The sequence below is a fragment of the Nothobranchius furzeri genome, chromosome 15 (genome assembly GCF_043380555.1).
Source record: "Nothobranchius furzeri strain GRZ-AD chromosome 15, NfurGRZ-RIMD1, whole genome shotgun sequence".
NCBI classification, from domain to species: Eukaryota; Metazoa; Chordata; class Actinopteri; order Cyprinodontiformes; family Nothobranchiidae; genus Nothobranchius; species Nothobranchius furzeri.
In genome coordinates, this window is record NC_091755.1 from 53,268,257 (window position 1) to 53,289,807 (window position 21,551).

General features: G+C 41.4%; 1 protein-coding gene across 3 annotated transcripts in view; it reads left to right on the forward strand.

The window, feature by feature from the left end:
• prex1 (phosphatidylinositol-3,4,5-trisphosphate-dependent Rac exchange factor 1) overlaps positions 1–21,551 on the forward strand; it is a 114,474-nt gene that overhangs the window by 34,072 nt on the left and 58,851 nt on the right. For all 3 annotated transcript variants that reach the window (XR_008564303.2, XM_054746134.2, XM_054746135.2), the window contains exons 4-9: positions 2,019–2,123; positions 7,372–7,473; positions 7,738–7,899; positions 12,536–12,669; positions 14,314–14,429; positions 17,713–17,862. Coding sequence is in view for 2 of the 3 variants with exons in the window: in XM_054746134.2 (XP_054602109.2) it covers positions 2,019–2,123; positions 7,372–7,473; positions 7,738–7,899; positions 12,536–12,669; positions 14,314–14,429; positions 17,713–17,862 (769 nt within the window). In the remaining variant the exon portion in view is untranslated. The remainder of the gene's footprint in view (positions 1–2,018; positions 2,124–7,371; positions 7,474–7,737; positions 7,900–12,535; positions 12,670–14,313; positions 14,430–17,712; positions 17,863–21,551) is intronic.

The following is a 21,551-nucleotide window of genomic DNA, read 5'->3' on the forward strand; positions in this document are numbered from 1 at the left end:
GTCTACCAAAAACAAACATTTTAGATGTGGAACAACTAGATTTGGGGCAACCGACCTTAACGTCTTTCTTTGCCCCAAACCGCTTCTGGGACGCGTCAATTTACGCAGCTAACATAGGGCTAGACAGGAAATCACACACTGTTTCAGTGTAAAACATCTGGTAATTTTCTAAATAAAAGACTGTTGCAGCGATACGATTTTATATCTATGTAGATTACATCTATACACGTGACCAAACGGCTTATTTGCACTCGGCATTTTTCGAGAAGTGCAGTGGTGTGTTTTTCATGGCTTTAATCCAGACAGTGGAGTAGAAACAACATCATATATGACCTCAAACACGATCTCATTTCTCTTCTTTTTGGTTTAATGGTGAATGACGTAAACAAACCGTGACCTTTGAAGGCAGGAGGGATTTTGTGATCTTATGAGTCCAGCGAGGAGGACGGTGGAGAAGCCACACTGAGGCTGAGAGACTTCCCTGGTGTGGATTGACGCACTGTGAAGCATAAACGGTCCCGATGCCATTCTGCATCGCTGACGCCTCCAGTGTGGACCCGGTATAAGGCGTAAAACGCATATGCAATAATAAAAACTGTAAATAAATTACATTTGCATAGGATTTGTACAGACTGTCTTGTATACGTTTAGTTCCAAAGGGTTTGAATTATATTTTTATTTTATGTTCATTTTCATTTCATTATAAATGTCAAAGTTTCTCTCATTTGTCTCCAGTCTTTGTCCTCTGAAGTTACCAACTCCTCCCAACGGTTGTCTCATGTTTCATAAACTTTTGGATACATGGAAACAAACTTGAGGAGCTTAAGGTGGATTCCAGATGTCTAAAATATTTTTCCAGAGAGTGTTCATGAAAGTATTCCAACTGCATTACACCGTTTACACTTTGGACATCAAACCCGGGGACTGAATTTTGTCCCTTTAAAAGTCAAAGCCTTCCAGCAGCAGCAGCAGCAACAATTTGGTTGGGGCTGAAAGTAACAACCAGGCACCTGTAGTTTTGGATTTCACTTATGAGGCTGTTTCAAATGACAGTTTCAGTTTCTAGAACTTGAGATCGAGCTCCGTGCCTGAAGTTTCACATCCTAACAGCTAGGAATGGATAATAGGCCCATGCTGCAGCCGTGTGTACTTTGTTTTCTCGCGTGCTGCATTATTAATGCATTTCAGATAGTATTTTCACAGCCTCAGGTGTTGGGTTGTATATTGTAACAAAAAGCTTCTGCATCAGCTGCTGCTTTATCTTGTTTCTTTTTTGTTTATTTATTTTTTGCATCCTGTGATGCTCACCTAAGAGGAACGAGGAAGTGTCATGCCGTGTATTTGTTTAAAATATGATGTGCTGTACAAAAAATGAGATGTGTGGAAATGGATACTGACAAATAAGAAGTTTTATACGAACCGTTCTGATGTATTCATGCATCATCAGAGTCTAAACCTGTGCTGATGTGAAAGTATTGCATTAGAGGAAGTACAAGCTGTTACACACACACACACACACACACACACACACACACACACACACACACACACACACACACACACACACACACACACACACACACACACACACACACACACACACACACACACACACACACACACACGCACACACACAGGGGCGCTCCTCTGAGGTTTTGATTCATGGTGTCATCTCTTTGGTTTCTATTGTGAACGTTTATTTGTCTTTTAAGAATTTTTCTTCTTTTTGTTTGATTATTTCATATAAAACTATGATTATTATGACTTGAAACTCAAACTCCTATTTCCATTTCTAATATGAATTAAAAGCTCAGGCTCGTCTGTCAGATAAAATGGGAAAGAAAACTATCTTCACTCGAGGAGGAGCACCCGTGCTACTAAAGCTGGAGACTTTCCAGTTTCTCCTAACTAAATTCCTGCTGTCAGCTGTCTGCTGATTCTTCTAGGCAGAGAACTGATGTGTAAAACATGATATCAAGTTCCTGGTGGGCAGTTTTGACTTTTTTTTTCTTTTGCAGAGGGACAGGTTCTCCGTATATGGCGAATACTGCAGTAACCACGAAAAGGCTTTACGGCTTCTTATAGAACTGAACAAGATTCCTAACATCAGGACATTCCTACTGGTAAGACATCAAAGCTTTTTCTCTCGGGATTCCTCCGGTGCTTATTTAGAGACTAAAGCCCCGTTTCCACTATTGAGACTTCTGGGTAATTTTACCGGACATTTACGGTATAGGGAGCCTAAATCTACTTCCGCACCACGGGTCCCTGGAAGAGCAATAAAATGAATGCAAGTCAACGGGGCTAAAAACGCTATTTTCTAATCCGCTTAGCTTTACGCCCTGGATCACACTAATTAATGTTGTGCTGTAATTTTAAAGAAACGTAGTGATGGGAGTTTCGACCATGCCAGTCACATACTTTGAGATTTATTAGCTTGTAAAAGTTCGTAATTAGCATGACTACAAACTAGAAATCGGCACATCGCAAAAGTGACGTCACCACATAATCTCCTCTCCCCAAAGGGTGCTACTTACCAAATGTCCAGATTTAGGGCGGTTCTTTCCTCCTGTGGGCAGTTTGCTGAACTTGTAGCCCTTTTCCCTCCGTTTTCTCCATGTCTGGTTTAATGACGTCACTTTCGTGAAACGCATTTGTATTCCTGGACCTATTTTCACCATTCATCCATCCATCAGTCCATCCGTCCGTCCATCCAATTTCATCCACTTATCCGGAGTCGGGTCGCAGGGGCAGCAGCCTAAGTCGAGAGGCCCAGGCTTCCCTCTCCCCAGCCAATAGCTCTTCTGGGGGAATCCCAAGGCGTTCCCTGGCCAGGTGAGAGACATAGTCCCTTCCAACATGTCCTGGGTCTCCCTTTAGGCCTCCTCCCATTTGGACGTGCCTGGAAAACCTCACCAGGGAGGCGTCCAGGAGGTATCCTGACCAGATGCCCAAGCCGCCTCAAACTGGCTCCTCTCGATGTGGAGGAGCAGCAGGTCTACTCTGAGCCCCTCCCGGATGACTGAGCTTCTCACCCTATCTCTAAGGGAGAGTCCAGACACTCTGCGGAGAAAACTAATTTCGGCCGCCTGTATCCACAATCTCGTTCTTTCGGTCACTACCCAAAGCTCATGACCGTAGGTGAGGGTAGGAACGTAGATCGACTGGTAAATCGAGAGCTTCGCCTTCTGGCTCAGCTCTCTCTTCACCACGACAGACCCGTACAACGCCCGCATCACTGCAGATGCAGCACCAATCCGCCTATCGATCTTGCGCTCCAGCTTTCCCTCACTTGTGAACAAGACCCCAAGAAGGCATTCTACCCTTTTCCGAATCAAGGCCAAGGTCTCAGACTTATTTTCACACAAAACTTAAAATAGCGTTTGCCCCTGTTTGAAAATAAGCGTGTTCTTGGTATCAAAATGTGTCTTTAAAATTGACGGACATCATATGTGAAATCCATGGCACAAAACAAGCAGAATTAGAAAATAGCGTTTTTAGCCCCGTTGACTTGCGTTAATTTTTTTTGCTCTTCTGGGGACCCGTGGTGCGGAAGTGACTTAGGCTCCCCATGCGCTTGTCTCCGTTTCACTGGGCCATTTCAGGGGCAAACCAAGTACCTGACCCGAGGTGTGTACTCAGGAATGGCCTGGTAGAGAAGCTGGGCAGGACTTGCGGTTAGCTCATCCTGATTGGTTTAAACTTGGTGGGGAATTGGTAAACGTCAACAAACAAGTGGGAGTTGCTGTGGAAGCAGAATGAAGGGGAAAGGGAAAAAAAATCACCTTTTCTCAACTCCTAACATCGAAAAATTAAGCAGAAAATGTTGTAATTTGTGTGGCTTTGGGATTTCCTACAGAACACAGTAAAACAGGACATTTCCTCTTGATTATTGTATGTCACCATTTATGTCCCACTGCCGTTTTCCTCATCCCTGGAATAAATTGAATGACTGCATACGTGGACAGAATAAAGCGTAAAACATATTTGTCATTGTTTGTGGACGCCTTTTGGCACTGATCAGTGACATCACTCACTGCCGAAATGGTTTCAATATACTGACGTCTAGGGAAAGTCTTGAAAGGGGCCATCATATTTTCTCAGTCATTTTCCCCCCTCAAAGAAATTTCTCGAACCCCTATGGTGGAAAACGCAGTTTAAATCTAATATTGGTAATTTCACTACCCTTTTCTATGATTTCTGCCACTTTTTCCATCAACCCCCATTCAGTTATATATGCAAGCATGGAAGTAGAATAAGAAGTCAAAGTTTATGCATCCCTCTCTTATAAGAGAAACTAGTTCACTAAACATGCTGCTGTAACACTGACACTGTTTATTATTCAGCTAATTCTGCAACACCAACCTGCTCTGTTACACCAAACCTCTGCTTTAATTTTTTTCTTGACACCTTTCCATCCTTCTCCTCCTGCCAGTTCATTCTTCTCACCTCAGTTTCCACGTTTAACACTTGAATAAATAACAAAAACCATAACAAGGTCTGCAAATTCTTCCTGTGTGGACAGGATGCAACCCCCATCAAGGTTACCTTTGTGTATTGTTGCGCTTTCCGCAGCCAGCTGTTTCCATGTTTTGACACCCAAACCATCGGGCACCAGATGACGAGTTTAAAAAAAGGGGACAAGGGTCTTGAGTGGGGGCCCCAACTAAGGAAATCCATTTGCAGTTCAACCAGCATTAGTGTTGGTGAGCTTTTTGGGATGGGTGATGATGTCTCTGCCTCGTTTTTGCCCTAGTCTTAAGTTTCTTCCATGATATTTTTCTGATTGGGGCTGGGCAATAAATGGAAAATTTATCGTTTTTTGTCTCTTATCTTGATAATTTGTCCCATGTCAATAAATTTGATAATAAAAAGATAAAATGATGTATGTAGGTTGGCAGTGTCCATGTCCCTTTAAGAAGCTGTACCACCGTGAGTCACGTAAAAATGTGACTCAACTAATACATGCAACACCCCCATCTAGTGGACAAATGTTGTTTCTGCGCATGCCGTCAATTTATCGCTATCAAGGTGAAATCCTCAATATATTGTGAAACTGATTTTAGGCCAAATTACCCAGCCCTACTCAGGACTGATTATACGCATCTATTGATGAACATGTGGTGCAATAGAAAAAAATAGGCCAAATAAAACTCCAATAAAAAGTTTTTAATAGTTGCTACCACTTCAACTTTAGGAAAAAAGTTCCCAAAAGAAAAAAGTCGCAGACACAAAAGACGTTTGGACCTCGAAAATGACGACTGGTGTTTAGTGCTCTCTTGTTTCCTCTGAAAATGTGGGTCTCCGGTTGTGGCAGAAACGTCTCAGGGAAGATACCCGAAGGAAGGGTAATGTTCCTTGACCGTGTTTGTGTTCAAACCTAGCTAGTTCTGTAGATCTGCTATAGCAGCTTTAACACAACCAACTTGATTTATCATAAAGTACTGACAGAAAACGGCCTTGGCTGCACTTAAAATATATATTCAACATTTTTTATAGTTATCCGTAATATTGACATCGATCAAACAGATTTATTTTTAATCGATATGCGTTTTTTTCCCTATATTGTCCTGACCTAATCCGGATCCACGCGGGAAGAATCTCTTTCCTCTTCCTGGCTCAGTCATGGACCTGCGTGTTGCTGATGCTTCCTAATGAAATTCCTCTAAAACCATCTGGTTGTGAATAAAAGCTGACTTTATATTGAAATAACAACACTTGGAGGACCATTTGTATTTTGTGAAGCAACCAACAAGAATAGTAACAAAAAACAGAAGCTTAGGAACTAACCTTTATTTTTTTGTAAAACCGAGACTAACAGAGGAAGAAGAAAACCCAAAGCTATTGCCATGTTTTAATGCTCAGTTTTGGATTTAGTGTGACGTTTCAAGCTAACTGAAATAATTAAATCTATGAAAGGAGCTTCTGGAAATTTCTTCAAATTTTTACATTGAAGTGTTAATTGCATTGTGGGAGATGAGAGAAGAGAAGCAAACGTAAAACGAGGTCAGGGTGACGAGCGGAGACTTTTGGCTTCAGGCTGGCAGATTACAAATAAGCAGCAGATGAGAGAGAAAAAGGAAGATGGCAGAAATTGGTGTAGAAGATGTGGGTGTGGAAGGGAAATGCCACAGAGAAGAAATTAATGCAGCAGGAATGTGTGGAGTTAGTTATTCTTTTCTTTAGTTTACATCAGAAATACTTTACAAGTCCCACCAGCCTCTCCCGCTCTGTTTAAACTTGAAAGGAATTGCTACGTTATTATTGCAATGCTTAAGAATGATCTCCGGCCCTCCCTCCCCACCCAGAACACTCCTGCGGTTTATCTACATGACTGTTTTTTTGTCTTTCCTCTCATCCCACAAGCTTAGAGTATACAAACGGCCTGCGTTCCATCAAAATCCAAGGTGAAGTGACACCAAGACCGCTGCTATGGGTTAAAGTCTGCAAAATCCCTTGTAGAATGAGGAAGCACACATTGTTTTTTCACTAATTTGTGTGTAGAAATGTGTGTATGTCTTTAAAGGGGACATATTATGCAAAACTCGCCATGTAGGTCTCTACTGCCTTTGTAAGCACTCCAAACATGAAACAAACCCATCCAGGAATAATTAAATGATGCGCCTAAAATGAGCCATTTTAAAAAGGCCCTGTTTGTGACATCATAAATGGGGACATTTGCATAAAAATCCCCTCATCTCTTCAGGCAGGAGAAGGAGGGAATCTATTCCAAGCCCCTCCCAAAAATAGGAGCTTCTCAGCTCATAGCAGCCAAACAGGGAATGGGTGGGCGTGGCCAGCTCCAGCTTCTTTTCTTAAAGTGACATAGCCCTGAAACGGCTCATTCTGGAAGGTACTGAAAATGTTCAGTCAGCTGAGATGGCTTAATGCGAGAATGATTTTGTGTAAAAATACTTCGTTAACAAGTCAATTATATACCTTTTAAAAGTCATAACATGTCTCTCAATAGAAGTCCAATTTTCCTACAGTCGTCTGACACTTTTGAGTGAATCTACATCTTGTAAAAAATTTGGACGTGTTTCAAAACTCAATCACGACCAGTGCAATACCTCGTGAGTCACACGGGGAAATTAGGAACCCCTGCAAATGTTTCAAGGCATTCTGGAGCCTCTGTGATGCCGCTTCCAATTTGTCACAACAATCTAAGCCCAGTGAGATTTAATATAAGAATATTCACTGCCTTATAATCAAAACATGAATTAAATTATATTTTATTTCAACAGCAACGTGGACTTTTTTCTGAGATCAGCTGGTCTCATTCTTCCAACTTGTTCCACGTGCACACGCTTTGCTGTTTAAGTCCATAAATGCTCGGTTGTGTCTAATACTGCTTGTTTTCTTTTTCCAAAGCACTGCATGCTTCTGGGAGGAAAGAAGAGTACGGATATTCCCCTGGAGGGTTACCTTCTCACTCCCATTCAGAGGATCTGCAAGTACCCTTTGCTGCTGAAGGTATGGCAGCACCTGCTCTTTAGGATGGAGGGTTTAATTCGTCCAAACCCATGTTGACTGTGTAAAAACTGAGCTGAGATCATAGTGGGTCTGAGTTGGCACAAGTGACTCATTTAGGAACTTGGTTAGACGAGCACCTATCCGCTGACATTGTGGGCGGCTGATTAGGGACTTGAGCTAGTAAAGGTCACACTTATCCTCCCATTTTTAACCTGCCTGCTACTCAACACTTTTTTTCTCCCACCTCTTTTTTCTGTGATGTAGGAACTGCTCAAAAGGACTCCTAAGAAGCACACAGATTATCCCGCAGTGGAGGAGGCTCTGCAGCTCATGAAGGCCGTATGCTCCAACATCAATGAGACCAAGAGGCAAATGGAGAAGCTGGAGGCCCTGGAACAACTTCAGTCCCACATCGAAGGCTGGGAGGTGAGAACACCATCGTCATCGGCTTTCAGGATAGACAATTTCACTCACTGGAAAATGTGATATTTCTGTAATGAAACCACAGTAAAACTAGTAGAATTGCCTTAGAAAGACCTTGACAGTCGTGGTTCCCATTTATCTTAGCAGCGAATCGCTTGCTGCAGCTGAAGCACAGGGGCCACAGACAGGGCTTGGGAGTCGAGTGAAGGGGTCCAGTGCATTTTTCATGCCTGCCTCACCCACCACAACAGAGTCCTTGTCTTAGCAGGCACTGAGGGGACAATCCACCCACACAGGGTGCTGAGCGGGAATGCCAACAGGCTTAATGCCCAATTAAAAGAGACCTAAGAAGCTGAGCTTGAGTCTCACTTGTCCACAGAGGGTTGTATGGTAGGACCTTTCTTAAAAACCAGGAGTAACATTGATGGATCAGAGCACTGATTGGGCCCCTCTGGAGCATCCTATTATCTTCCTGCCAAAGTCTCCCTTTCCCTTCTGCAGAAAGTCACCATTTAACCCTGACAATCGTCCTCTAAGACAACAAAATCAGCAAATGGTCGTTTACATTGGATGCATTACCAGTTAAAGTGATATTCCACCCCTAAGGGAAATTTTATCTGTTGCCATATCCCCCAGAGTTGGATACATGGGGAAAAAACATTTAGTAACCAGCCCAGTCATCTTCCTAATCTGGCCGTATTCCATTAGCTTTAGCTTAGCATAAACAATATAAGTGAATGGTAACAACTAGCATTTTATGTGGAAAAAGTCACGAAACTTACTCGATAATTATCCGAATTTTTCTATTTGACCTCAATAATCATATTGGCTATTGATCATATTGATTGAATCATATTGAGGAGTCGATTTAGGTTTGGGACCACATTATGACACAACACCGCTGTGAGGAAATAACGCAGCAGCCCCAAAAGACACCTAAGTAGCAGCATTGGATCTTGCACTAGCGATGGCAGACAACGTACGTGTCTTTTAGGGGCCACTGCATCATGTCCTGGCACCTTGCAGCGGTGCTTTTTCAGTCTTGGGTGTCGAGTCTAAATTGGCCCCTGTAATTCCTTTGAGTTACTTATTGTTTATTTAATATTTATTTGCATTAAAAATCATTATTAATGTCACCAAGAAAAATTTGGATAATTATTGAGTCATTTTCATGACTTTTTCACAAAAAATGCTAACTGTTACCATTCACTTACATTGTTTATGCTAAGCTAAAGCTAATGGAATACTGCCAGGTTTGGAGAATGACTGGGGTGGTTACTTAATGCTTTTTCCCACTCATTCAACTCTGGGGATTATTGCAACAGACTAAGCTTCACTTAGGGGTGGAATATCTCTTTAAAGTCCACGCAGAGCTTTTGTGCTCTCATTTAACATCAAAACAACCTCTTTTGTATATTTCTTTTTGATTTTTAGTTTATATCAACAAGTTTCTCCTTACTCGTTTAGCTAGTCCTATTCTATTTCAACTTGAGTGTTTAAATTCTTCAAAAACTTCCTTATAGGGGGTTGAAATCCTGAATGAAGTCGTTGCCACAAATCAAGTGTAATAAATATTAATCTTGAGATAATGTGATCTTTGTGCTCATGACTAAACAAAAACTTTTATCTGTGACTAACCAAATACATGTGTTTAGCAGTGAATGTTCACATCTTGTTTTCTTTTCAACAACAAACCAGATCCCCGCACAGGCGCTTCACTCCGACCCTGCGACCTCCACACTGAGCCCTCAACCTAACAAGCATTAGTCTCGCTCTTCTTTCCTCTCTCCAGCCAATCTCAGGCTAATCGTCTCCAGCTTTAATGGAGGAGACCACCACTAGTGTCGATTCAGGCCCAGATGCATTATTTGTGCTCGTATGCACTGCGCACTAACGCATGCATTCACCAGTGCTGCATCTTTGCCCACTTTCTGCCTATGCATTACTTTAAGCGACCATAACAGTAGGTGTGTCTGCAGACACAAGCTGGGAGATGTTAATGAGTGTGTTCAAGCACCAGGCCTGCCACAGGAGCTTTTACCCCTCTTCTACCTCAGCACACTGCAGCTGACGTGAGTTTAAATGGATTGTCTGACATGTGAGCCCCTCCCCCATCCCAGCAGGGAAATGCCTTAGGAGAAGAAATTAAGAAATGCAAGATAGTTAAAGAAATAAACACTTAAAATTTGATTATAAATACGCCAGAGTGGATGGTGGTGGAGGGACATCCTTTCAGGGGTGGACTCGTGTCAGAAACGGGGAGGCGATCCTGAGCCCACACATGGATGCATTTAGTTCTGGATGATTTGGAGAAGAATGATCCGTTTAACGATGAGTAATGAGTTGTCTTTTACCTTTATTATCTCATTTATTGGCGGCCTTGTTTTAACAGCTTTACCAAGCGGTGTGTATTTCCATGCCCGCCCTTGTTCACGTTAAATTAAATCCAATTATACTTCCTGGTGGGCATGAATTAGATGTGTTAAAAATGGTTTGATTTGTCATTCACAGCTTGAGCAAGAACATGATAATGGCATTTTTTTATCCGTGGAATCTATTTCCGGTCTCCAACTGAAAACGCTAATAATGGCTTCCTAAAATTAAAATGGTCATAATTGGTCTTGCAGTTTAGCCACTTAGTGGAAAAGCTAATTAGACACCATGTTCTGGTCAGCTTCATTTTTCCACCCAAGAGAAGAGTTTGACGTCAACAACCTCCCAAATAGTGTAATTTATTCACTTAAAATATCTGATGTGTGCGTGTGTTGAGTCTAACTCACCTTCGCCCTCCTTCGTAGAGACGGCTCGTGGTTTATTTAATAACTGGCAGGACAAAAACTTTGAGTCAGATTCCATATTCTGCAGAGGCAGCGGGCTGCAAAATGTCACGCTGCATGTCTAAATCTGTAGTTTGCAGTTTGCAAAGCTGTTATTGCATGGTCTAATTCTTATTAAGAAAGAAATAAGTACTTGGGTAAGAAATTGGGAACTTCTGTTGAGCCCATACACTGTAAGAAGGGCTTATTGTTGTTTGTGTTTAAGATAAAATGTGGTGGTTTTTAAAGATCATCATACTAGGTTACAGTTGTGGGCTCTTCTAGTTTCATATGAAGAGCTTCAACAGGAACGAGGACTTGCAGAATACCAAAAGTCCTAGAACTCCCACGGATGGTCAGTTTGACCGCTGGCATTTGGGCCAGTGGAATGTGAGACTGGAAAAGACATCATAGAGTAAAATGGTTCTAGTGTGGTTAACTCGTGCATATGTGTTTTTGCTGGGTGACTGACGTGACTTTGTTTGCACAGGGAGTGATTCCTACTGACCAGTTATCATCAGTTTCTGCATCTCCACCCAAAGCAGCATCATTTCTAATGACCGCTGGACAACTTTCTTCTAAAAACAATTTTTGCAACAATTCCAAAGATGACCAGAGCGAACATGCAAGTTAAATGTTGGTTGTTAGGCAACAGTGACGTTCTCCATCACCCACATGAAAATTTTGCAACGTAAATCAGGGATAGGTAATGTCGGTCCTCAGTTGTTCCCATCCAGCATGTTTTAGTTATTTCCTTGCTCTAACACATCAATTTCAATAGTTGAATCACCTGCTCACCAGCTCATCAAGCTCTGCACAAGACTGTTAATCACCTTCCAATTAAAATCAGGTGTTTTGGAGCAGGGAAACGACTAAAACATGCTGGATAGGACAGGAGGACCAGGACTGCCAACCATGGTTATAATAGAGCCATCAAAATGACAGTTGGTATAGATGAAGGAAAAAACAACCAGATATAATGTTTTATTTTTATTATATTGAAATAACATGGAAAAAAGAACACATATATAGGAAAAGTCAAGAAAATCCATGTAATTAAAGTTTTTACATTTCAAAATAATAAAACTGGTCAAAATGACGAGATTAGGAGTCAAACTCAACCTAAAGCTGAGCTCTCAAAAGCTGGAGATGAGATCCAGGAATGGTACCAGACCTGATTTAACAGTAGTTCAGCTGCAAGTGGAAAAACGGGTAGGATTTGTTTGTTGTTGTTTTCAGTGACTGACCTAACTACTGTTGTATTTGTTGCCATTTTATACATTTCAGAATGGCATTCGCCTTTATTGGCCAAGAATGTTACACAGTGAAGGAATCTGGCTTGGGTTTCACAGGCTCAGATCGTACAGTCAGTATGGATAATGGGAAAAATAGGAAACAAGTTCTTTAAAAACATATAGAAATAAATATATATTTTTTAAAGGCAGGGGCCATCGTGCTGCCTTTGAGTGAACTTGGAAGTTCGAACTTCCAAGAACAAATGGAATGCACCATTACTACAGAACTTTTGTTGCAAATCCCTTCTTTAATTTTCCATCCTAATAGTGAACAGTTGTTATGGTTTTGCTCAAACATGTGTTCAGTGTTTCCTACCATTGTCAACAGAATAAAAGTTACCATCTCTGTGTCAGAGTTTAACCATCTTATTGTTGCATTCGGGTTGTGAACTCTTGAGTTTTCATACAGAAAGCTTTGTTTTCTTTGCAGCTCTTGTTCTCTGTGCTCATCTCAGACAAAATAACGTGGCTGCTGCACGTCACTGTGAAGTCTCCTGATTTACATTTCTGTTTTTTTTTTCTCTTCAGGGAACCAACCTGACGGATATCTGCACAGAATTACTCCTTCATGGAAATCTTCTCAAGATTTCAGCGGGAAACATCCAGGAACGCGTGTTCTTCCTGTTTGACAACCTTTTGGTTTACTGTAAAAGGAAATCCAGGTGAGAAATTCCAGACTCAGAAATTAGTTTAGAGAAAACAAATATTCCATTTAAACTAGGGATGTCTGATATTATTGGTCTACCAATGACATCGGCCTATATTAGCATTAAAATGTAATGTTGGAAAACATTTGCACTGATTTTTACTCTAAATGAGCCAACTTTGACATCCCATACACATATTATACATCACATTCTTCATCTTCTCCTCACACTCAAAATATAATTATATGATAGATCTGTGGTTTAGATTTTGAGATAGACCTAGTTTCGTCTGGCACAACTTAATAAGTAGAAATTTGTCCATTTGTAGTGAGCATATGCTATCCTCACAACTAATAGCTATGTGTAGCTAGCCAGTTAGCAAACCACTAAAACAAAAATATTCACTATGTTCGATATTATCGGTTTATATCGGTCTTAAAATGTAATATCGGAAAATATCAATATAGTTTTTACTCCATTAGTGACCCAATCTTTACACACCATGCATTTATTACACATCAAACTCTTTCATCTCCTCTTTCTCAAAATGCCAAAGTATGACAGATCTGAGGTTTAGTTTTTGAGATATTTTAGTTTTATTTAGCACAACTTGTGAATAATTAGGAGTTTGCCCTGTGTAGAGAGGATCTGCTGTCCCTAACAGGACGTAGCTATGTTTAGCTAGCAGCTGACAACCAACTAAAACACACACCAGAATCTTCACCCAAGGCTTGATTTTCTTATATGTAGGCCTTTGTAAATGTTGTCACAATAAAAACAATATACAGACACAGAAAAAATACATTACAGACTTATTCACACGTGTTAGCATCGTGCTTAGGAATTAGCCTTACTTAGCATGTGTACGCTGCTTACGTTTTATCAACTCAGTAACTTTAACACATTCTCTAAACCTTTTGATAGTTAAAAAGATTAATGTTCTCCAAGGCACAAACGTATAGAACACATTCAGCGTGTTTGTGAGTTGCTTACTCTCTTATTTCTGCCTAAAAACAACGTGAACAGGGAAAAATATGTCAAAGATCGGTGAGAGTGCTCACTCTGTCGCGTTTACGCACAGATGGCATAGCAGATTGTATGTAACTTTGATCCATTTTCCAAACCTAAAACATTTGAACCTCTTTAACATGAATTTATTTTTAGTATGAATTAACTTAGGACTCTAATGTTTATTAATGTTACTTAGTGCATCATTAAGTATTAATAAGCAAAGGATCCCTTTATTAACGTTCCCAATATTAACTTTTAAGTGTCCTTAAGGTTAGGACAAAGGGCTGGAGGGGCCTGCTTAGTAATGCATTACTTAATACTAACATTAATATTAAGCAGTTGTTAGTATTTCATTTAATAGTTTTTTAATGCTTAAAAATGCACTAACGTTAATAAAGAGACCCATTTTTTCAACACTAATGAAAGTTATCCAGACGTAGAAAATCCTTTGCAGATGCCCACATACCCGCTGATGTTGACTCTTAATGAGGATGCAAACCAAATAGAATCGCCTACATGTTGGTCACATACCTGTATCTGTATGAATGTGTGGGTATGACGGAGACAGTCGGTTCCTTACTGCATGGTGCTGGCATCAGCGGATGTTTTTCCTGTTGAGAGTAACCACAGTGTTGTCTCTCTTCCAAGGGTGTCCGGAAAGAAGTCGACCAAGAGGACCAAGTCTATGAACGGGCCTCACTATGTGTTCAGGGGCCGAATCAACACCGAGGTGATGGAGGTGGAAAACGTGGAAGATGGAACAGGTTTGTGTTTGCTCAGGAGTGTATCACATTTGGAGACTGTGTGTATCTATTCATGCAATTCTCCTGTCAGGGTTGTATTAGCTTTCCCATGAGGCTCAGGTTGATAGTTACTCAATTTAAATAAAGACTAAAATGTGCAAAAGGAAAAACCAGTCATTTACATCCAGAACTCACATTTGATTGATGAAACTACAAGTTTGACCTGAATCAGGTGCTTGTTGACAGTTTGGGTGGAGTGTTTCTAACAGGATGTAGCGTGCAACCCCGTGTAGCTTTTGATGTCAGCTATGCAGTGATGGGTTGGTGTGGCGATAGACATCTGAAGCAGCTTTCACCTTGGCAATAAACTTAATGCGATCTGGTTGGGGTTTAGATAATGGGCCAAAGATCAACAAGTCATTGGGGACAGGTGCTGATCTTTACGCAGATCGTTTTGCTATTGCGGTTTGCCGGGCTTGGTGCACGTTGTTCTCCAGTTTAAAAAACACTTCCTCTCTCTCTCTCTCTCTCTCTCTCTCTCTCTCTCTCTCTCTCTCTCTCTCTCTCTCTCTCTCTCTCTCTCTCTCTCTCTCTCTCTCTCTCTCTCTCTCTCTCTCTCTCTCTCTCTCTCTCTCTCTCTCTCTCTCTCTCTCTCTCTCTCTCTCTCTCTCTCTCTCTCTCTCTCTCTCGCTTGCTTCCTCTTTTCAGTCTCTCTCATCTCAGTGCTGGCAGAATATTTCTGCAAGCCCACATGACTTGTGTTGGTTGCTGGCTGTAACATTTTGGTCGCTGAAAGGGAAACCACAAAGAAAAATAACTCTCATCTGCAGAATTCAGGGGTCCTACTTTCAGAACAGTTTATCTGATAGCTGTGAACGTTGAACAAGGTGTGTCTGTTTGAGAAACTAAGGAAAGACAAGCTCTGATTGACCGAATAAGATTTTCCTCTAACAATAAAAATAATCTTTTTGTTCCTTTCCTGTTTAAATAACTTCCACAGATGAATGATTTTTTATGTGCACAGTGGTTTTTCAATTAAAATCTAAAGAAAAATCAAATACAAAACATTTTCATCATTCTAAAATAAAAAAATAAATTTTAAATGTCCTCGAGCTAACAGGAAAATGTCTTATAGTGTCCACGAAGTGAGCATGTAGCTAATAGCTGCTATTATATTAAGTAGGTGTGTTTCCCCCACCAACAAAGCGATACCTTTTGAACGCGTTGCTGAATTTACCCATCGAGTCTATTATTTACATCAGGGGCCACCAACCTTACCGAAGCTGAGATCTACTTCATAGGTATTGAGCCACTCGAAGTGAACTACAATCGATCACATTTAAACTAAATTCATGTATAATCAACATATTTTATTGTTTTTAAAGAAATGTGTAGCTTTCTGCACGCATTTTTGATTTTTTTAATTCATTTTCTTTAGACTTGTGCTATTTAGAGACCTTATATGGTTCATGTGGGCACCAGGTTGGTGACCCCTGCTTTACATGCTACATATCTAGAAAGCATCAAGCACAGCAACACAAAAGCAGTGTAAAACATTTGGCAACTTTCAAAATAAAACACATGTACATGTGAAAATTTGACCACTTGGATACGTAACACCAGTTGCTTAACTAGTTGCGAAAAACACACCATTACCAGAGACATCTCTGTCGCCGAGGTGAAAAGAAGAAACCAGACCTTTTTGGATACATGCTGTTGTCTTTCTACTTGTTTGTTATCACATAAACTGCCAAAATTATGCGTGACCAAGGATTCTCTAATGATTTGGTAACCTTGCAGGACCAGCTGCTGATTCCAGTCTGAAATACTCTCGACGGAAAGGGTCGCGCCGCTGAGGTTGCAGGGAAAACACGTCTGCACATCTGGTGGAGAGCCGGGGTTGTGATCCTAAACGTTAAACTGTTGGATCTCATGTATTCACCTCTTTAAGGGGCACTGATCCTTGAGTCAGATCCTGGATGAGCCCCCAATTTAAAAAAAAAGGCCACAACTGTAATTGGAGTGATTTAAAGATTTCCATCAAAAATAAGTGGTTATATTCACAAAAATAAACAGCAAATCTAGAAAACCATAATGAGACCAGGAGCTCAGTATAATCAGGCATTCTCGTCCCGTCTCGTCTTCTTCTGCCTATCCGGGTCGGGGTCGCGGGGACAGCAGCATCCCAACTAGGGAGTACCCGGCCACCTCCACCTCTACCTCTGGTAGGACCCCAAGGCGTTCCTGGACCAGGTCGAACTATAATCAGGGATTGTATTCGTTTTTTCTTGACCACATGTTCCTCAGTAGGGTCATGTGGACCTGGGCTCTATCTCCAGCAGTCATTGGGTGAAAGGTTGCGGACGCCATAGACAGGTTGCTTACACTTGGGGACAACTGAGAGTTACCTGGTAACCTAACATGGATGTTTTTGGCCTGTGGAAGGAAACACCTGAAAAAAATCCACATATGCATGGAAGAACGTGCTAACATGTTAAATTTAAAACATGCAACCTTACTGCTGTAAGGCAACCATAATCCCAACAGCACCACAACGCAAATCCACTTTTTCACCACATTTTGCACAATCCCCTAAGTTCACAGGAGTCTTCAGTTTATTGTATTTCAGTAAGAAAAATCAGAATTAATTGATGCTCTGTTTGAATAATGCATTTCTAATAGAAAATCTACAGCATGCACTTTGAAACTTTCCCCATTTTCCACCTTTTTGGATGCATTCAGCAGAAATCTAGCTCGGCACATTTGTTCTTTATGCATCTCTGGACACAGTTTGATTCTCTGTGAAGAAAGGCAGAAGCTGCTCCTAGTGGGGCCAAAAGTATCAAATCTATTTATACGACTTTGAGCATGAGACTAATGCAGCCCATTACCACTGGCCATTCATTATTCAGTGGCTGCTCACCTGCAGCTAAATGGATGATAGAATTGGAGAGAAGTGCGAGGGGAGAATGTGATGAGTCAGTGGAAGAACGGTCTTTTATTGCTTTTATGATGCGCGCTGTTTGTCTCTTTGATTGGCTTTTAAATCCAACTTAGACATCTAAAGTCTCTTCAGAGATGACTTTATTGCAAACATCTTTACAAACTCATTTGATTACTTTTATTATTCTCTTTATTTAAAACTATTGTCCATTTTTTTTCCTTCTGTGGCTGTCGGGCAGGAGGGATTAAAATGTTTTTGTTAGCAAGCCTAAAAACTCAGACGCGATGATCGAATAATGCGTCCTGGGGATTATTATGTCGACCTTTTTCTGTCTAAGCTCGGTCCTCTTTTGCTTTACAGCTGACTATCACAGCAACAACTACACCGTGACCAATGGCTGGAAGATTCACAACACGGCTAAGAACAAGTGGTTTGTCTGCATGGCCAAAAATGCAGAGGACAAACAAAAGTGGCTGGATGCCATCTTGAGGGAACGGGAGCAGAGAGAGAGTAAGTGATGCACCTTTATGTTTTTGATGAGACCTTCAGATTTTCTTCTTCCTCTCTTTATGTAATACAGCTTAGAAAAAGGTGTAAACATCACAGAGGCGTCAGTAAAACACCCGCAGGTGGGATTAAATATTAATGTCTTACAACTGTGTTGCACAAAACAGAGAAGCACTGGTTTTCCATGTATTTAATTTGTTGTTTTTGCCCACAAATGGTAATCACCCTAAATCCTCTAATACAGACCCGGGCCTGTATTTGACTCAAGCTCATCAAGCTCCAGGCCTTTATTGGAAGGAGGACCAGAATTAGAGAAAGGCCTCAATTTCTATTTGAGCAAAATGAACTAATGGTTCGCTGGAGTTTTTGACAATTAAAATTGCGCCCACATTTTCAAAGTTAAACACATTTCTTTTAACAACGGTAGTTTCTGCATCTTGCTTCAGCCCTCTCCCCCCTCCCCCGCGCAGCGGCCGCAAACCCACTGATGCGCCTGCAGCCTCTCAGAGTTCCTGCTGCTCTAAACATTAAAATAATTATTTCATTTTCTGTTCCTCACTTCTGATTACCTTCAATGGTGTCTGTTTGTTGCAACCACCAGGTAAAAGAACTAACTTGTTTTTATTTGACTATTTTTCTGTCCTGCCTGTTTATTATCTTCCTGCATCTCCTCTCAATCCTAAAGAGAAACTGCTACCTGGGTTCATATATATTCACCTCATGAGTTACCTTTGAACTGCAGTTCTAAAAGATCTACCGACCGCAAAAACAGCGGAGTGCTCGCCGGCCGCATCAGTTAGGTGTGTCACCGAGGACAAAACAGGTGATGCGCCCCGATCCACAGCAGCGAAACGCATCAGGCACAAATAAAAGAATAAAAGGCAGAAAACATAAAAGGAAATGAGCCGATATGAATGATCGCGTGCTAAATTAGTTTTTGAGGTGGCGACACCTGATTTGATAATGTTACTGTGGCCGTGCTCAGGACGCAGATGTCTGGAGCACGTCAACAATCAGAGCTTTGCATGCGCAAGCTGGTTAAGGTTAGATGGGGGTGAGGGGAATGTTAAATTGCAAGAGGGTAAACGTCACAATTTGGTTAAATGTCCGTTTTAAGGCGGGTGTCAGTACCGACGCTCTGGCACAGCGCGTTGCCTCCCGACGCGCAGGAGCTTGTCACCTGCTGACAGCAGGCTGCTGTCTTTTCCGTGGACTGCATCTTGCCGGTCATTATCACGTGACAGCGACTAGTCGATGACAGGCATAAAAAGTCACTATAGAGCGGTGAAGTTGACTAGTGACTAGTTCATACAACCCCTGCTACTGCTCCCCAGAGTGTTCTGCAGCATAATCAGCACGTTCTCTTTGAACTTGATATCAAATTTTTTCCTCCTCTTCGTCTTTGCACGGTTAAAGTTACCCTCGCGGTCTGTCACTGGCAAATCAAAAGTGAGACGATGACACAACTGCCCCCCGTACTTGCTTGTTACCACATTCCACCCGGCCACAATAAAAAAAACGGCCATTATTCACCTCCGCCGACTCCGACACCGGCCACAATATGATACCCGGCAGTTAATTAAATACAGGCTAATATTAGAGGATTTATGGTAAATAGATTTTAACATCGAAATTTTCTGCTGTACGGTGCTGGACCTTTTCCAGGTTGCAATTCTGCAGTAAACCTCTAAACATGAATGTCCGATACTGGCATTAAAATGTAATATCTTCACTTGCTTTTGTCTTTAAATCAAACAACTTTTACATACCATTCTCATACTATACATCAAAATCTTCAGCTACGTCTCCTCTCACTCCTAATGTCTAAATATGGCAGATCCGAGGTTTAGTTTTGGGATATCTTTGTTTGTTTGGCAAAACTGGGCTAACTTAAAGTAGTTTTCATAATTTGCACAGATCATATTTAAAGTTTTAAGTCTGTGTGATAGAAGATAAGTGATGTTAGTTAACTAAAGTCATTTAATGTTTCTTCTTTTATACGCGTATTGGAGTCAGTAATCAGTGGAGTACATTATAGTGGTGTACCGGACATTGGTTAAAAAAAGCCGATATTGAACACTGAGAGCACTTTTCAGTGTTAACTCGGCTTCAACACACCTGGTTTCAATCAGCAGGTGATTAACAGGCTTCTGCAGAGCCTGATGAGCTGCTGCACAGGTGATTCAGCCACTGAATCAAGTGTGTTGGAGCAGAGAAACCACTAAAACATGCTGGATACCGGCCCTCCAGGACCAGAATTGAATGCCGTGGTTCTAGATGCACAAACTATTAAAGTACCAGAGCTTCCACAGGGTAACTGTAGTCTGTGACCTGGGAAGGGGTGTTTACATCCTGCTTATAAAACAGAAGCTTTGTTTAAAATGCTGAAACTAAAAGGTGCACCAGTAGTGAGGGCTGATACAAATTTATGCTCTTTTATTTCAAAGAACTATAATTGGTGTTTATGTTATTTTTTGACTCATTGTGGAATTGTTGCACAAAATCCAAGAAAATCCTGTAAAAGCTCCGTTTCGTTCATGAATATAACTTGCACTAATTCCATTATTTTGAAATGATTGATGTAAGCTGAGATCTTTTATTCTCCTGCGGTTATTTTCCTTTCAACTTTTCTCTTCCTGCCTGTTCAGCACTCGCCATCTGTCTTTATTATGTTCTGAGAGGTGGACAGTGTGTGAATGGCTGAGGTCAGATTTGTGGCGCTGCACATCGGGCCACCCGATAGCACTGATGGCTAAAAATGAGAACCGAATCCTGGAAGCTGTTAGGGGATTTAAACATTATTCTTCCGCAGCTGACATGTGGACATAATTAGTTATCAAAGTAAATTGAATAGTTGGAAGCATTTTAATTGTATTTTGAGGAAGTTGACGCCGTAATCTGAGCTTGGTGTTATCACCGTTTGAGTCTTGATTAAAGGGGTTCGGAGTACAGATACGTATGAAGGAGTGTGCTGCAGCTTGGGGTGTTGAGTTTCAGCCCTGCGGAAGCCGACCTGAGGCAAGCAGATGTCAGATCAGTCACACCGTCCAGTTTCTTGTCTCAGCCCTCCTCTGTTACTTTCTACCGTATACTTTACTTTCAGTGTTCCTACCTTTCTTTCAGCCCCTTCCACTCCCATCTAGACAGCGGTGCGAGGTTTTTCTGCAGTAACGGACTCTTTTTTACATTTTATTGTCTAAGTTGCACCTTATTTTTTCTCTGTGTATTTCATACGTTTAATTTTTCTTTTCTTTTTCTTGCGACACATGGCTTCCCTTATTCGGGCCCCCCAAAAGGCTTTCATTGCTCAGCGACTGCCAGTTGGAGGTGTTGTGTCTTATCAGCGTTTTATTGAAGGTTAGGGCGGGTTAATGTGTTCCGGTTTTCCTTCGAGCCAGTGAGGACAGGAAGACGAGGGGCAGCTTAAGACGAGCTCTGACAGCTGGACCAGAAGGCTCTGTGCTGGAGAGGCCCCCCGTCTGCTCAATGACACTTATTGTCTAACTCTACTCCAGCTGCTGCCAAGTGTAATCTAACCCCACCTCCATCAGTGTGCCGGCGGAGCTCTCTGCAGACTCAAAGAGAAATTTGGTGTTGCGAATAAGAAGAAGAGGAAAATATCATTTCTATAGCGCCTCTCAAGATAAAAATCACGAGGCGCTTCACAAAAGCAAAAAATGTTAAAATAAAAA